The following is a 16,044-nucleotide window of genomic DNA, read 5'->3' as shown; positions in this document are numbered from 1 at the left end:
ATCCCTACATTCCTCCATCCATCCATTCACCTTGAAGCCCAATTATATATATATTATGACATGAAAAACATCATATGACAGTAAAGCACTTATTGCCTCCTCTCTCAGCCCTGCTAACTATCAGTGCATGCATGTCTCCTGTCCATGACAGGGGCTTGTCTTATCATATCTGGGGCACTCACTCACTTCTCCAGAATAACACAGGCGGTACACATGCTATGATAAGATTCCACTGACATAAGCTGACAGGCTTTAGACAACACTCTCTCAATCAATTTCTGTTCTACATACAAGCTGCTACATCATATCTACACTGACTGCTGACTCAACACATTTCACTTCACTTACGCCACATCAATTTAACTTCTTGGTTTTCAGATCCTAAAAGAATAATGCTAGATAATGGACTATCAGTATGAAAACAGAACTTCAGAGGGAAAAGTCTGACATTTGTTCACATATGATATAGTCTTAGGGAGTGAACAGAGTCAGGTGCAAGTTTTCATCCAAGCCTTCTGTTTTATTGATGTCTATGATTGTCCATAAATTTTTCCAGTCGAATTGTTGTTGCCTTAAATTTGCAAAGGGATTTACCTGCTCGCTTCCTTTTACCAATCTCTATAATTTATTCCAAAATTTTTAGAAAGTCGATGCTTAAAAATGTAGCATACTTGCATGTAAAACACTGCAAAATTTTGTCCCACGGGACATTATCTCTTTACCATTAAGGTGTGGCACGAATCTCTTCATGCAAATGGCATCCCACTACTACAATGTGTGTACTTGACAGATACTATAATTAGCACGATATAAACAGAACCATGCTTTCCATCATTTTGGCACACTGGTAATCAGTGTGTTATGGGACCTGACTGTAATATCAATACAAGATAGTATTGTTGTATACAGGAATGAAGGGACAAGTAAATAGAGGAAGCCACTCTACATGCTTAGGGTAGTGGGAAGAAAATTCCTCCAGCTACCACTGCTGTGAGCACGACAACGATTCAGAAAAAAAATTCCTCCGCCACAAGGACACCTTTTGGTGTATTCCACCGTTGAACATGTCTAATTTTCAGGATGAACAAAAGAACAAAACGACAAAAGAATTCTCAGTAAAATTCAGCTATTTCTCACCAACTTACTACAATAACAACATTGCAGATATGATTACACACTTTATAAACAGAAATATCTATCCTAAATTATGGTCTAACTCCAATTACATTATAATTCATCAGACCAAATTATCTGAACAAGAATCTTGTAACTGAGCTCTGGGAGGTCAAATTAGATACGTGATGTCACCATGAAGATCAGGGTACACACTACTCCATAGATCCATGGCCTCAATGTCTGCGGCTGACCTAAAAATGCCATATTCAAGATAACACCTCATGCTGCTTAAGCCCTAGCCTCATGTGTACCAGCAACACTTCAGCTACAGTAGATTCAGTTATGTCTGCTACAGTTTCATTTCGGAATAAGAGGAGAAAAGGAGGTTTCTGTGGTATCTAAAATTCCTGGTTGCAACAATTCTGCAGTAGTACAGTAGTAATAGTAATACATCGGAAAGGCATACACACCACAATGGAAATGTGACCAAGGTAAATCTCAACACTTTTCTTTTGCAATTACTCACAAAATTATCCGTGATGCTCAACCAATAATAAGAAAATAGCAAACGATATCAATTTCATATATGTGGCGCAAAAAAAATGAGAGGAAAATCTCTGCAAATGTTTTCAGATTTCAAGTATATCAGTGCAGGTAGCAGGGCACGTTTCTTTTGCAACATTATCCTATTCACAAAATTATCACTGATGCTCCACCATGAATAAGAAAAAAGCAAACGGTATCACTGTGTATACGTGGTGCAAAAACAATGAGAAGGAAATCTCTGCAAACGTTTTGAGATCTACGGTACATCAGTGCAGGTAGCCGGGCGGCTTATCCCCCAACATGGGAGGAATCCAGCCCAGATCTGTTGCTGGGATGTAGATGTGTCCGGGGGTTTCCTGTACGGCTACTTGCCGGAAATCCTACACACAGTTGGCAAGCAAAGCAGCGTCAGGGACTGTACTGGAACCCCTGAAGGCTACAAGTCCCAAGTCTGCACATTTACTGTACTGGAACCCCTGAAGGCTAGTGCAAGCCCCGTTTCTGACCTAGCCGGCTAACGGCACCCTTCTGTGCCTTCTACACTACGTAGTAATTTCAAAAGATTCCCACATACCCCAACAGGCTCACACCTGAATTGCTTACCATGTGGCTTTGCTGCACTAAGAATAAGATGCCCCTATTCTGTGAAAAAATCCTGGTGAGAACAGTGAAGCCCCGTTTCTGACCTGACGCCACCTCCTGTGTCTGATACACACTAGGTAGTAATTTCAAATGAAGGATGTGCATGCTCTGACAAAAGACGAGCACGTAGAAGAAAAGATGAAACATTCTAAGAATCCTGAGAAAAGCATTTGGGCCATGTACACAGCACAAGCTACTTTTAGATTCATCCCGTTACAGAACTAGAAACTGGTTGCTGCCGACGGACGAACAAGAAGACATGCTACTTTTAGCTTCAACCCATTACAGAAGTAGAAACTGATCAACAAACCGACCATTGAATACTGAAAGAAAATATGTATATCTTACCGCCCAAACTTGCCAGGGATATCCTTCGGATGCTATTTGAACGCAGCATGGCGAATACCCTTGGTATTTATCCGCGTAGCCTCAGAAAAACAAGAGCAGAAAGGGTCTGGGACGGGTCCAGTTCAGAAACGGGTACACACTCCAACTGCAAACATAGCTGTCAGGGGGTGATATCCATCCAAACATTCAGACTTCCCTACAGGAGACCTTTATATCTCCAGCCTTGATAGAAGGTGTTTGATAAAGAGGTAGATTAACCAATCAGTGGACAGTATGTATTACTCCCCAGCCAATCACAGCTCACGAAAAGGCTTGAGAAGATACCACTGCACTTGCAGGGGTGTTAGACTATACCAAGGGCATGGTGGTTTGTATTTTGTCTTCATTGCAGTGCAGTGGCAAGCAGCAAGCAATGACGGCCTTTGAATAATTTGATGTTCCATCAACATGTTTATTACCTCCAGAAGATTGGGCAATCAGAGAATAGATCTATTTCTATCAACTGGGACACACACTAACAAATGTAAATTGCTACAATTTTTTTCTGTCATAGCAAGGAGGTTATAGGGAAACCGAACAAACGAACAGTGAAAATTAAACCATGAATAGCAAAATTTTACACTTATTAGTCCCACATGCACAGTAGATCAAAGTATCAATGCTACAAGTTATAATCTTTTCTGTCACACAATGAAATTGTGTCAAAGGCTCTAAACAAGAGCTAATAAGAATTTATGTACCTTTCTAGTAACAACATACATGTAGCAAATAATGATACATTTGACTAAGCAACGATCAGTGTTTTGTTGTTCGTAATATCTTTTGTTAACTCAAAACTAAAATAAAGTGTATAAAAAACATCTTTGACCTAATACCAATTTATTCATTCAGATACTACTAGCACATGGTTATTTTTCTGTTTTTCTGTTTCAGTAGCAGGGCATACTTTTACAGGTATAGGCTGATACCCCATCCCATTTAACATGCTCATGGCACCTCCTCAAACAAGGGACCCCATTTTCCATCCCTCCTGAAACACAGCCCTTCCCTGGATTAAACCAGGGTCTCCTAGTTAACCAGCAGCTCAATTGTAAGGCTGCTACCAGTTGAGTTACAACCAGTTGGTACACCCCACCCCATTCTAAAGGTACCCCGTGGAATTATGGAAATTGACATTATACATAATGCACATACATCAATCAGAGAAAGGCATTACCAGGTAGAGTCATCATAAGAGGATTGTAAACAGAACACCACCCTTCAGTCCCCTGTCACTAGTAACACTATCTACACCCTCCTACGTCGCATCTATTATTTATTATGTACACTTGGATATATGACAGAAGAATTGGTTTTGAACATGGACATGAGAGAAGTATTTTAGGAGGTAAAAATAGCAAAATGACAGGTGGCTAAAGTATGGAATTTCATTATGTAGACTAGCTATGTTTACAGGTTGAATAACAAAAAACATGCTGCTCTAGACTTCATAACACTTTAAGGTTCTAACAGGATTATGTTTAATCCGTCCTGCCGGCAAATATCTTGTACCCGATATGCCAGACTAGATACAATCCCACCTGTATTAAGGTTGGATCTCTCATTTCCAGTCTGGGCAAGCCAGGATGATGAAGACCAGGTTTCAATAATAACTTATGAGAACAACACTTAAAACCCTTTTTATACCAGGATTGGTCCAGATTCACAAATTCTGGTTTGAATGATCCCAACCCGATTCACTGATCCCAGTTGACTGTAATTCTTTGGAAATATCATTGCACTTACTAGATAACTCCATACTTATGACAGGCACATTTTTGTTCAATGACATATGTACATGTTTTGTATTTTATGAGTAGTTTTATAGACACATGCAAATCTATGTGGAATCTCACTGTAGTAACAGTTTATTTTAATTTTTATTGCTTTGATTGCTTTACAATTTTCGAGGCTAAATATTTCATGATGCATTATTACCTTCATGAAAAATGGAGATACATAAATTATAAGTATATGCATGTGTGTTTTCATATCTTTGCACAGCATACCTTATGTAAGTTATAATCCTCCGGTTGGATTGTGATATTTGATATATGGGTAGGTTTTGGGAAGACGTCAAGGTCAATTATGGGTCTCCTGATGGTTTTCCTTGGAACTGCAGCAGAACTTCCAGATTTTGTGTGTTTTGTCCAAGACAACCCTAGTTAGCTGTTGCATTTGAAATCTTTTCTCAGAATTTGGATGTGCATTATCATTATGGCTTGTTCATGAAACGACCAACACATGCCTTCAAACTTGATTTATGTATCTGGATACAGTCTTAGGACCTTGCCAAGGCACGATCTAGACACAGTTTTTCCCGATATCGGCGAGCCAACAACCTCTCGCCGACAGCTTTTTTTCAGCGTCTAGATGGAACTGCAATATCGCCATAAAGATATCGGGATAATTTCTCCCGAAAGATCCGGACCATTCATACGATAGCTTAGCAGGGGTCCCCGATAGCTTAGCAGGGGTCCCCGACAACTTCTGCGTGCGTGTAGATGCGTCCCCACTTCGAGAGGGCTCATTAGGCTATATAGCTGTTTATGACTGCAAGCTCCACGGGTGTCCCGCAGCCAACGTTCCAGATCCCTCCCGACATCTCCACAGATATCGGTAAAACTGTGTCTAGATTGGGCCTAAGCTTCATCCTTGTTGACATTAATAGCAGCTTGTTAGCAACAAGAGGCCAGATGGAACAGTTCAGCTGGAGTACTCCTCACCAAAGGCAAACGGTTTGTAAATGGTAAAAGAGGACCTTTGGGACAACAACCATCACTTTGATCATTTTTGGAGAAAGAGAAATAGACCTGCCCAATTGTCATGATTACCCAACGGACACCAACTTCGCACACACAACCTCAAGTATGCAAAATTTAGCTGAACCAGATTTTCTAACGACACTGAAGTCGTCCAATTTAGCGCAGACTTTGGAATTTTTGGAACTAAGCATTCAAGGACAATGCCAAAAATAGAAAAGGTGGAAGTCAGCAGTTTAGAAGTTTTACTTTGAGTCTTGACATATTTGCGATGGTTTTATGTTCATGGTAACCACTCGTGACATCACGAAAAATGTGACGTATCTTTTTCAAAATGTGTGGTGGGTGCTTTAAAGGAGGGCTCTCCCAAAACATGGGACCTCTATCTAACGTCCAATCCAAGGGACATCCCTAGCCAAAGCTTGTTATGGGTTACAACTCATTTTTACCTGAGTGGAATGAGGACAGATGTGTTAAGTACCTTTCCCAAGGGCACAAGATCGGTGACAAGGCAGGATTCGAACTCGAGAACTCTCGGTCCTGAGCCAAACAAGCTACAGCAGTGCCACGCGATCACCTTTTTGTGTGCCAGCAGGAAATGTTGTATTCTGTTATCACAAGTATCTACTAGACTAGTAAGTACAGCACACGAAACTCTTTTCCTGAAGTAATAATTTTTTGTAAATTAAACTTATTAAAGTCTGTGTATTTCCGGTACCTACGATGTGGTATTTCTGTTTCCAAGGACTTTGTGGTAAACAACTTAAGAAGGTCAAGAACGATCCTTCCAAGGGTTATTCTTGGTGACAATCCAACTTAGTGTCTTCAACTTAAAGTATCATAGCCATTAATTTGTATGTTTTCATCCAGGATGTTTATCTATTTGAAGAAACATGTCTATAGGAAAGGCTATCTCCTCTACTGTGCTAATGGTTTATAGGAGGATAGGGACTCACTCCAAGAAATTCATAGGAAAGGTTCAAACAATTGTTTGCGTAGTCACATTGTAAACAGGATACGTCAAGATTTACATTGACTGGACATTGTAGCAAGGACAGTGCAACAAATATTACAGTCTTATGTTGAAAAGAAACATCCTCCTGACTGTAGAACTGACAGTCTAAGACGTAACTTCCTGTTTAACCAAGATTCGGCAGATTTTCCTCAAGCCAACGTCACACTACTCACCTCTCAAATAGAAGTACCCCCTGGAATAAAAGTACCCCCCGGACAAATCTTCAAAATCTAATAAAAGTACCCCCTGGAATAAAAGTACCCCCCGGAAAAATACCAAATTGACATGTAAACTGTGTCCATACTACTTCTGTCCAAGAGAAGATGATCAGGTAGGTTCTTTTTACTTATTTATGCCTGAGTACCAATGGTTTTTGGTGTATTTTGGGCAACTTGTCAGCTCATATCTTTAAGATTTACCTTTACATCTTAAAAATTTGTAGTAAGTAAATAATAAACTAATTGGACATTGTAAAAACACTTATGGCAAAAATTATTTTTGGCAAACATGACTATGCATGACTACATGTACATGTTTGTAAAATAAATAACCCCCAGTTCAGAAAGAAAGCTGGACAGCTCTAACAGTTTCACAGCCTTCCAGAGCAATCCCCAGTGTAATTCCTACAAGTTAGAGCTCTTTCATTCATGCCATTCATTGTACTTCATCTATTATCTAGGGGAACAGTTCACTTGAATGCAGGGAAAGAACACATTTCAAGTTAGAAAAAGATTCGATGTTTATAGAAATACAAAAGGGTATTTTGTAATATTGTATTTCAAAATACTGAGTGGAAACTTAGAGACAATAGTAAATTGTTATTTGGCCATGTTTATCTTTAGAAAAGGTTACGGAGTAGTAACCAAAATAAACACAACTTCCCCAAATGTTTCGATCATAGACTCAGCACTGTAGCCACTCCCCCAAAAGTGTTACATGCATGAGAGACCTGAGAACTCTGTTGGAGCAAGGATAATCTTTTAGTTTTACAACTTCACAAGCAGCATAAACTAGAATTTTTTCTCTATCCACAACTTTACCTGCAAGTTGGTAAAAAGAAATACATTTTAGTGTAGAAGTTACCAGGGAAAGATCGACATATAGCTGAGAATGCGACATCTAACAGAAATGTTGTGATGGTTCCCATGCCAACGGCACAACCCTAGTAGACTTCCCAGCTCCATGATCACAGGCGGCACTGGCTCACAAAGCTTGAGTTATTTAACTCCGCCCCCTTGGAGGCGTGTTCCATTTCGGAGAGGTCTACATGGGCTGGCATCACTGCCGGCCTCAAACAATGTAAACAGAGATAAAATACATCGGAAATTTGAAGAGAACACACTTGAAACCTTTCCATATCTTTATTGGATTTTTTTTTACTTGTCCAAGATTAGTTGCACACTTCTAAATTTACTTGCCGGTTAATGTGAAATCAAGCTAGTGGGTAATTTGAGACTTTTGCCGGAAAAGCTCTCAAGCTGCTTCTCTCAAGAAAACTCCGCCCTTCAGGGGGCGTTGGTCGCACGCGCCACTGCTGACTGTCGGCAACTTTCAACAATGTAAACAACAGATTTACGTGGGGAAAATGATACTTTTTAGATAGATTTAGTGAATTTTGAGCAAAAATACTGCGGAAATATGGGCAGAAAATTCCAACTTTCAATATTTGTGAGTTCCCTGGTTAGTCAAAAAAGCCCAAATTTGAAAAAAAAATAAACGTACCGTCTAAAATAAGGACGTACCGGGTGGATTCTGAGGCGGAAAAAAATAAACGTACCGGTACGTTTATTTGAGAGGTGAGAGTACTCAACAACCTTCGATCATTGATCAGAAGGTCGCACAATTCTAATATCGCCTGAGAGGCGAGCATATTTCACAAAGGTTCAACTTCTTTAGATTGGGTAGTAACTGAAAGCATTGACCTACCACTACAAATCACACAAGGATGGAGGACACTTATGTATTAGAAATTCCTCCAATGATTCTAAAACAGTAAAAGCCTCCAATAACTGTAAGAAACTTATCCCATACTACAACTTCTATATTAGTTAGATAAGCGTTAAGTTATAGAACTGTAGTTATGTAGATGCCATACTTTGTACCCCGTACAATTGTTGTGCAATAAAACTATATATATATTGTAATATAGGAGCTGGACACATACTTTCAGTAATAGTATATCATCATCATCATCATCATCACGGGCCAGTTGCCATCACCAGGTCCACTCTCTCCCTCCAGACATCTATCCCCATAGCGTTCTTTAAATGGTACATACACATCTTGAAATGTTTTCAGAGATTGTTTTTTCCCAGTGACCTCTCAACTGCAAGTTCAAGAAACCGCAAAAATGCCTTTCTATTCCATTACCACAGTACAGGTTCAACCTCAAACTTAAAACACTTCAAAAAGCTCCTTTCCAGTTCTAACCCAAAATTAATCCCAAGGCAAATAAATAATTCTACAGCACAGGTAAAGGTAGACTAGCAATTTGACTAGTATCCAGAATAATACTTATTTATATATAATATATAATCGACTCTCAGAAAAATGGCTTGGGATAAAATCTTGCACATGCAACAGAAAAGTATGTCTTTTGTTTACTACGGTAGTGCTTGGCTTCTCATCAGGAAGACAGGTCACACACTTGAACTGCAGCATACCAAGGAGATAGGAAGACTAAGAACTAATCAGAAGCAGACTGGGAGAGTATGACAGGTGATACTCATCCTTACAACCTAGACTTTTATACTGAGAGAAGTTGTGACTTCATAATCTAACACTAACACTGGAGAGCATCAAACATTCTGGCAGAAAATGGTCAATGAACTGTCCTTGGAACATACATCCTATGAAAAACCATTGCAAGCTGCAAGGGGGCCGAAAATTAACTTCATCAAACTTCATGACCATATTGTGTCCAGGCCAAAAGATGTACACAAAAATTTGCTTCAGTACCAAGGTCATATGCCAGTGGGCCAAAAATCGACCTTGACCATTGTCTTCCAAAGTGTGTATAGATTTATTAGGACTTAGACTGATGTAATTTGTATCTTTCTTTGTTCTATATTGTCTGCCTGACCCTTACCTCGTCCCTCATGACCTCAATGAAATCAACCTGAAGGATGATTTGAGCTTCTTGAGAGTCCAAATTTTTGATGTACCAAAAAGTAAACAGAATTTTAAGTTTAGGCTTTTTTTTACTTACATGCAAACATGAACCTGTACCTGGTATAACTTTAATTATTGTACCACCCAGATAATTGCACAAAAAATGCTGGCAAATGGGGTTTGCAATAAAAACAACTTCTGTTGTACTTGAACCTGTACCTTTGTGTTCCCCCATAAAACACCAGGAATTTCTCTCTTACCACCAGGACTGACCAGACCAGGAAGTCCCTGCCAGCCTCAAGATAAACCACCTTGGGTAGGTTTAGCAAACTAACAGTGAAACTGATTAGCTAAACACGGTGTCAGAAACACAAGAACTCTGTTTGGAAATGTTGGGTACTCCTGTGGAAAGATGGGAGGATTCCTTACATTTCACTTAGATGGTCTGGTTACCATGTCTCAGTACAGCGTGTGTGTATCTACAATGGATAAAGGCACTGGTACAGGCATTGGATACAACCCTCTGATTTATGCACTTAACATTAATTTATTTGCACAATAACACACAATAACATTTACTTATTTGCATCTATATGACAATAAAACTAAGATGGCATCATCCTTACTTCTATCCTTACACTTAAAGCAATGAAAGAAAAGTCTGTGTTTTGGTTTTTCATCCTGCAAGATAAAACTTGATACACACCCTCAGAACACTTGCACACACTCGCATGCACGTACATGCACACACACACAAACTTACGCACTCACAAACACACACACACACACACACATGTGCACACACACACACACACACACGTTCACACACACACACTAACACACGTGCGCACACACTCACACACAAACTTACGCACTCACAAATACATACACAAACACACACACACAAACGTACACAAAACTTGAAATCTTCTCACTAATACCCTGTACATATCCTTCACTAACCACAAGCTAATATTGAGGTCCTCCAACTAAACCATAACACGGTGGTCCCTGCAACACAAATATACAGTAGCCCTGCCCCAGGTGCTGAAAACTCCCCCTGTGGAAGGACAGCACTATTTGTTATATCAGGTGGATAACTGTACAGACCTGTCCTGTGGAGTAACATTTCAGGGCAGGATCACCTCGGAAACAACAGAAACATAACTCAGACATATTATCCTTCCTAGGTGAACCTGGTTGTAGATATACACACATTGTTGTTGGGAGATTAGACTACAGCCTACAGCACATTGTTGTTGGGAGATTAGACTACAGCCTACAGCACATTGTTGTTGGGAGATTAGACTATAGCAAAACCAGTGAAAGTATGTAGATTATTGTTGGGTTTTTGGGTGGGCCGACCTACTCTCTCTCTGCAGCCAGGAGCTGAATTGTGGGAAGCTTACAATAGGCAGCAGTGCCTTTCGACGAGTGTTAACTCAGGTGACGTCAATACGACAGTGATTGCCCCATGTGCGGCAAGGGCACAAGATCAGTGGCACATCAATGGATTCGAACCCAGAACCTCTGGCCTATGAATCGAACACCCTGCCAATTGCTCACTGATGAGCTATTCTTCCACTGGTTGTGACAGACAAGACGGACACTATGAACAGTTGATTTGTACAAGGTAGATTTCCCTAGCTCTTTTTGATAAGTACAATGAACTGGTGACCAAGGACTTAGGACTGCAACCCTTTCCAGTAGCAACCATGTTGGGTGAGTGACACAGCCGGGACTTAAACTCATTGAAAGTAAGTCTATACATTATAGAGTAAGTCTATACATGATTTCTAGCTTAAAACAGTAATTTCTTTTATAATCTAAATAAGAACAACAACTTTTGTGCCCTTTTTCTTACACTGTAAGTTACAGTGTCTAAAATGCTTCAATTTTTCTGGCTCTTTCTCTACTGTACGAGAGAATACTGAATGACAAAGTATCAACTGAGTAAATTAACAGGGTCTCATTAACCATTATATATAGAGGAACCCTTGCATGAAGCTGTTGACAAAGATGGTCAGTATGTTTCATATCACTCCCAAACCTTGCAACAAAACAGCTGTCCTAAAAACTGCCAAAATTTGCTGATTTCACTTTGTCCCTTCACAGCAATGTCTGCATGTTTATAAATATTGGACATAGATAACATACTTTTATGTCATTTTTGTCATATTGGCCTGGATGTAGGGAAGAGTTGGCCAGAGTTGGCCTAAAACTGCCCATTATGGATAGATCTTCGTGATTTATGTCTACAGGAATCATGACCTTTTCATTTAAAATGTGGGTTGGGAAGATACTTTCTTTGAACGTGTTCCACATGGAATTTCTCTATTGCACCTCTCTATTACAAAATGGAGGGATAGATTTTGGGCCACCTTGCAGTTTGTTTTGGATTTGCCGGGACTCATATTGAAAGTAAGTCAATAATTATGTCAAGGCTTAAGAAGTTTATTTCTTTTTATACTCTACATAACAACGTTTGTGTCCTTTTTCTTACAGTGTCTAAAATGTTTCAATATTTCTGGCTCTTTCTCTACTTTTATAAATATTGGACATAGATAACATACTTTTTATGTCATTTTTGTCATATTGGCCTGGATGTAGGGAAGAGTTGGCCAGAGTTGGCCTAAAACTGCCCATTATGGATAGATGTTCGTGATTTATATTTACAGGAATCATGACCTTTTCATTTAAAATGTGGGTTGGGAAGACACTTCCTTTAAACGTGTTCCACATGGAATTTCAATTGCACTTCTCTATTACAAAATGGAGGGATAGCTTTGGGGCCGCCTTGCAGTTTGCTATGGATTTGCAGCGCAACCTTCAAATCTTTCCATCTTAAGATGGTATATTTAGTCTGTGTGAAACAAAGTCTGCTCTCTTGAGCTGTAACTGGCCCCTCCTGATGTTGGGCGGGCTGCTATAAGCGACTGTTAATCAGGCTAAAGATGGTATAGCCTGATTTAATTGCGCTTCTTTAATTGCGCTGATTTAATTGCCAACCGCGGGGAGGAGGCTTCAGGCTCCGGATAGCGGAGTTTGCGTTACACAGACTACAGATGGTACAGTATGAGTTCCAACAAAGTAAATCAATGCCCTTATAACTTGCATGATACATGTATATCTGCACCTTCCATGCTAATTTGACACGTTTACCTGTTCAAATTCAAAAAAGCTATACCTGTTGACATTACAATGATGATAAACCACTCCCAAGGACCAGACAACAAGACCAGTGGAGCCATGAAAGGTACAATATTTACCCCCATGTCTTACTGGGAGGGAAAACAGGAGGAAAACTGATGCCCACTGTTTGTATGCTGAGTTAGAGCAGGGCAGATGACAGCAGGAGATAGTGTCAGGTTCAGGACCTGAGGATCCTGTCTGTGTGCTGGGGGCAATGACCTCACTATGGGGGAAGGATAGGGACTTGTCAAGTCAGGGCTCGAAATTCATTTTTGGGATAAGGTGCACAGGTGCACCCAGGTAAAAAAAAATTGGGCGCACCAAAATATTTTTGGGTGCACCAATTGAACTTAAGTAGAATGTCAGAAAAACCTAATAATAAAACGTAGTTACAAGCTATCAAATTCTCAAACAAGTACCATGACAGACATCTTTATTATCTTTCTAACACTTAGATGTCTAGAATATGATGTATACGAGTATACTTTGATATCTTTACATACATAAACGTAAGAAAATATAGAGAAATACAGAAATGCAGAAATAATTGGGTGCACAGCTCCAATTTTGGGTACACCTGGGTGCACATGCACCCAGTATTTCGAGCCCTGCAAGTGAAGGCCACATCCTGTCTATTTCTCAAAGCTGGCACTTACAACAAAATGTATTACTGTCCATTGACAAATTTTCACCAAGCACAGTAGGGACATCTTCGCTAGATAGCTTTAAAGCTAGCTATGCAGGTTATTCTACAACAGCAAAGAAACTCCAGGAGCTAAGGAAGCTTGCAGGATGCAAAGCACAATTGAAAAGGATGAAGACAGACTGAATGCAGCTATAGGGCTTTCCAGACTATAGATGCAGAACCCAGTGACTGATGATGATGCAGGTTATTCAAGGGAGGACTTAATATTGTGGTGTTTCAAGTTTGCAGTTCAAGAAAATGCATATTTATTACACGCAAGAAAAAGATTTTGCAGTGGAGAAAAAATTAAAATAATCGCAAACATTCCAAGATAAAGAGTTTGTCGAACTGTTTTCTACTAGCAAGGGAAAAACAACATTTTTAGTAACACATTCAGCCTCTTTATCTGACTGTATATCATCTAGTATAACCACCCTTCGGCATAACAACTTCTACATCAGTATATATTTATATACGTATATGCTATAACCACCCTTTGGCGTACCACCAGCTTCTGTATCCATATATCAGGTATAAATGCCCTTCAGCGTAACACACCAGCTTCTCATGGCAGTATATAGCTGGTTATAATACAGCAAACGAACGACCTGTCATACCTAACTTTTGCACATCTACCTGTAAGCAATTGTTTAAAATTATCTAATGAGGATGCTCCTACAACTCTTAATTTCAACGACGATCACTCTAATAGTCTAAAATAGTCTGAGGGATAAACAAATATTTCAACACCTTAATCTATGACCTTTTCCAAAATCATATCCAGTTACTTGTCTTGAGTAACTGCTTTTTGGTGTATCTTATTACCAGAATGTGTCTATTAGTAACCTTCATCGAAGTACCCTAATCTATGGGTCGTAACTGTATGTTTATAACATAAAAGCTAAGCTTACAAACCTCTAGGCTATAAATAGACCCTGTACTACAGATTGATGGTACCTAGAGTTGTAAGGTTGTCCTAAATCCTTAGAGCCCACCCAACTGGTCAGGAGACGTCTCCAAGTTAGAAGAGCTGTTGCTAAGGAAACTCCAAGTAAGAGGAGCGGTTGCTAAGGAACAGGCTCTGCAACATGTCCACCAGTGGCCAGCGAGAGGGTTGGTTCAAAGTACGAATGTCTCAGTCCCTACATTATCACAGAATTAGCTGGGTTATAGCAACTTTGGTATGTTTTTATGTGACTTGCAGTAGCTATCCGTAGTACGTGTCGGCAAAAGCCTATACATGTACAAGTGCCCAGACATACAGTCTCAAAGTAAGTATATATTGTACCATTTGTTGACATTCACTATCAATATTGTGTTATTCCAAAACTCAAGAAACTGAATTTGGTATCCTACTGAAACCCTAATAACTTAAACTCCCATCATTCTGCCCGATATCTAAGGCTGCCACATAGAAATACAGCAAATTGAAACAGATTTACTACAAACACTGTGTAGGCATCCTTTCATCCTTCCAGAAGCAGGGCTCGAAATACTGGGTGCATGTGCACCCAGGTGCACCCAAAATTGAAACTGTGTACCCAATTTTTTTCAATGGGTGCACAGGGTGCACCCAAATATTTTATTAGGTTTACGTATGTAAAGATATCAAGCATACTAGTATACATCATATTCTTGACATCTAAGTATTAGAAAGATAATAAAATGTCTGTCATGGTGGTTGTTTAAGAGTTTGAAAACTTTTAACTAAGTTTTGTTATTAGGTTTTTCTGACATTCTACTTAAATTTAAGTTGTGCACCCAAAAATTTTTTGGTGCACCAAATTTTTTAAGCTGGGTGCACCAGTGCACCTAATCCCCAAAATGAATTTCGAGCCCTGAGATTGTGAGAAGATAAATGTCCACAAACACTGTAGCATTAGTAATCCACGAGGTATGTACACTTCAGATATCAAGTATTCAAGGTTCTTGAAAAAGCCTCAAAATCATAAATCCGTTTTTTCACATGGTGTTCTTTAGGGTACAATGTTTTATTTAGCACTGTGGCATAATGCTAATGTTAGGTGGTTGGCACAGAATCCAGAGATCCTGGGTTAGAGTCCTCTGACATGCCCCAAATTCACATTATTAAGGTACATACATTTAGCACATTATACGGAGGTCCCTTGTTTGCAGACAGCCACACCTTGAACAGGGAAAGGAACTTACCACACTTATCAAGAAGAGTAGGGCTCTTTCTCAGTATGCGTGGATTGATTAAATCTGTACAGATCCTATACAGCTTGTACTGTTCAGTACAAACCTGTTGTGTTATGCCATGAGGCAGTTAATTACCAGGTAATACTATGCAATACAAGCAAAGATGTTACCTTGTAATTTTGCTATTATTTGTAACACTGCTGACACGTACATCTAATAAATTATATAGTTATATTTAACATATCCACACCACAATACATTACATATTGGGAGATTTGGACTACATATGGGTAAATTTTGTACTATGTATGTAAAATTGTGTACATAGACTTAAAAGCCTCACTGGGACTTTAAATGATGTAAACTGTATCTACTTTGTCTGACCCCTGGATCTTCCCTCATGACCTCAATGAAAAGCATCCTGCAGA

General features: G+C 39.4%; 1 protein-coding gene across 13 annotated transcripts in view; it reads right to left on the bottom strand.

Annotated features, from left to right (window-relative positions):
- The window catches only part of LOC118431189 (activated Cdc42 kinase-like), a 92,636-nt gene that overhangs the window by 45,417 nt on the left and 31,175 nt on the right, over window positions 1-16,044 (bottom strand). For 6 of the 13 annotated variants that reach the window (XM_035842307.1, XM_035842306.1, XM_035842308.1 and 3 more), the window contains exon 1: window positions 2,653-2,841. The exons of 3 other annotated variants lie outside the window; for them this stretch is intronic. In XM_035842307.1, coding sequence (XP_035698200.1) covers window positions 2,653-2,701 — 49 coding nt within the window. In that variant the 5' untranslated portion in view covers window positions 2,702-2,841. Of the gene's footprint in view, window positions 1-2,652; window positions 2,843-16,044 lie in introns of those variants that run through there. 4 more of the 13 variants (XM_035842310.1, XM_035842314.1, XM_035842315.1 and 1 more) reach the window with 1 other exon arrangement.

Source organism: Branchiostoma floridae, chromosome 14 (assembly GCF_000003815.2).
Source record: "Branchiostoma floridae strain S238N-H82 chromosome 14, Bfl_VNyyK, whole genome shotgun sequence".
Classification (NCBI taxonomy): Eukaryota; Metazoa; Chordata; class Leptocardii; order Amphioxiformes; family Branchiostomatidae; genus Branchiostoma; species Branchiostoma floridae.
The sequence above is the reverse complement of the archived record's forward strand: the minus strand, read 5'-3'. Positions and strand labels throughout refer to the sequence as shown.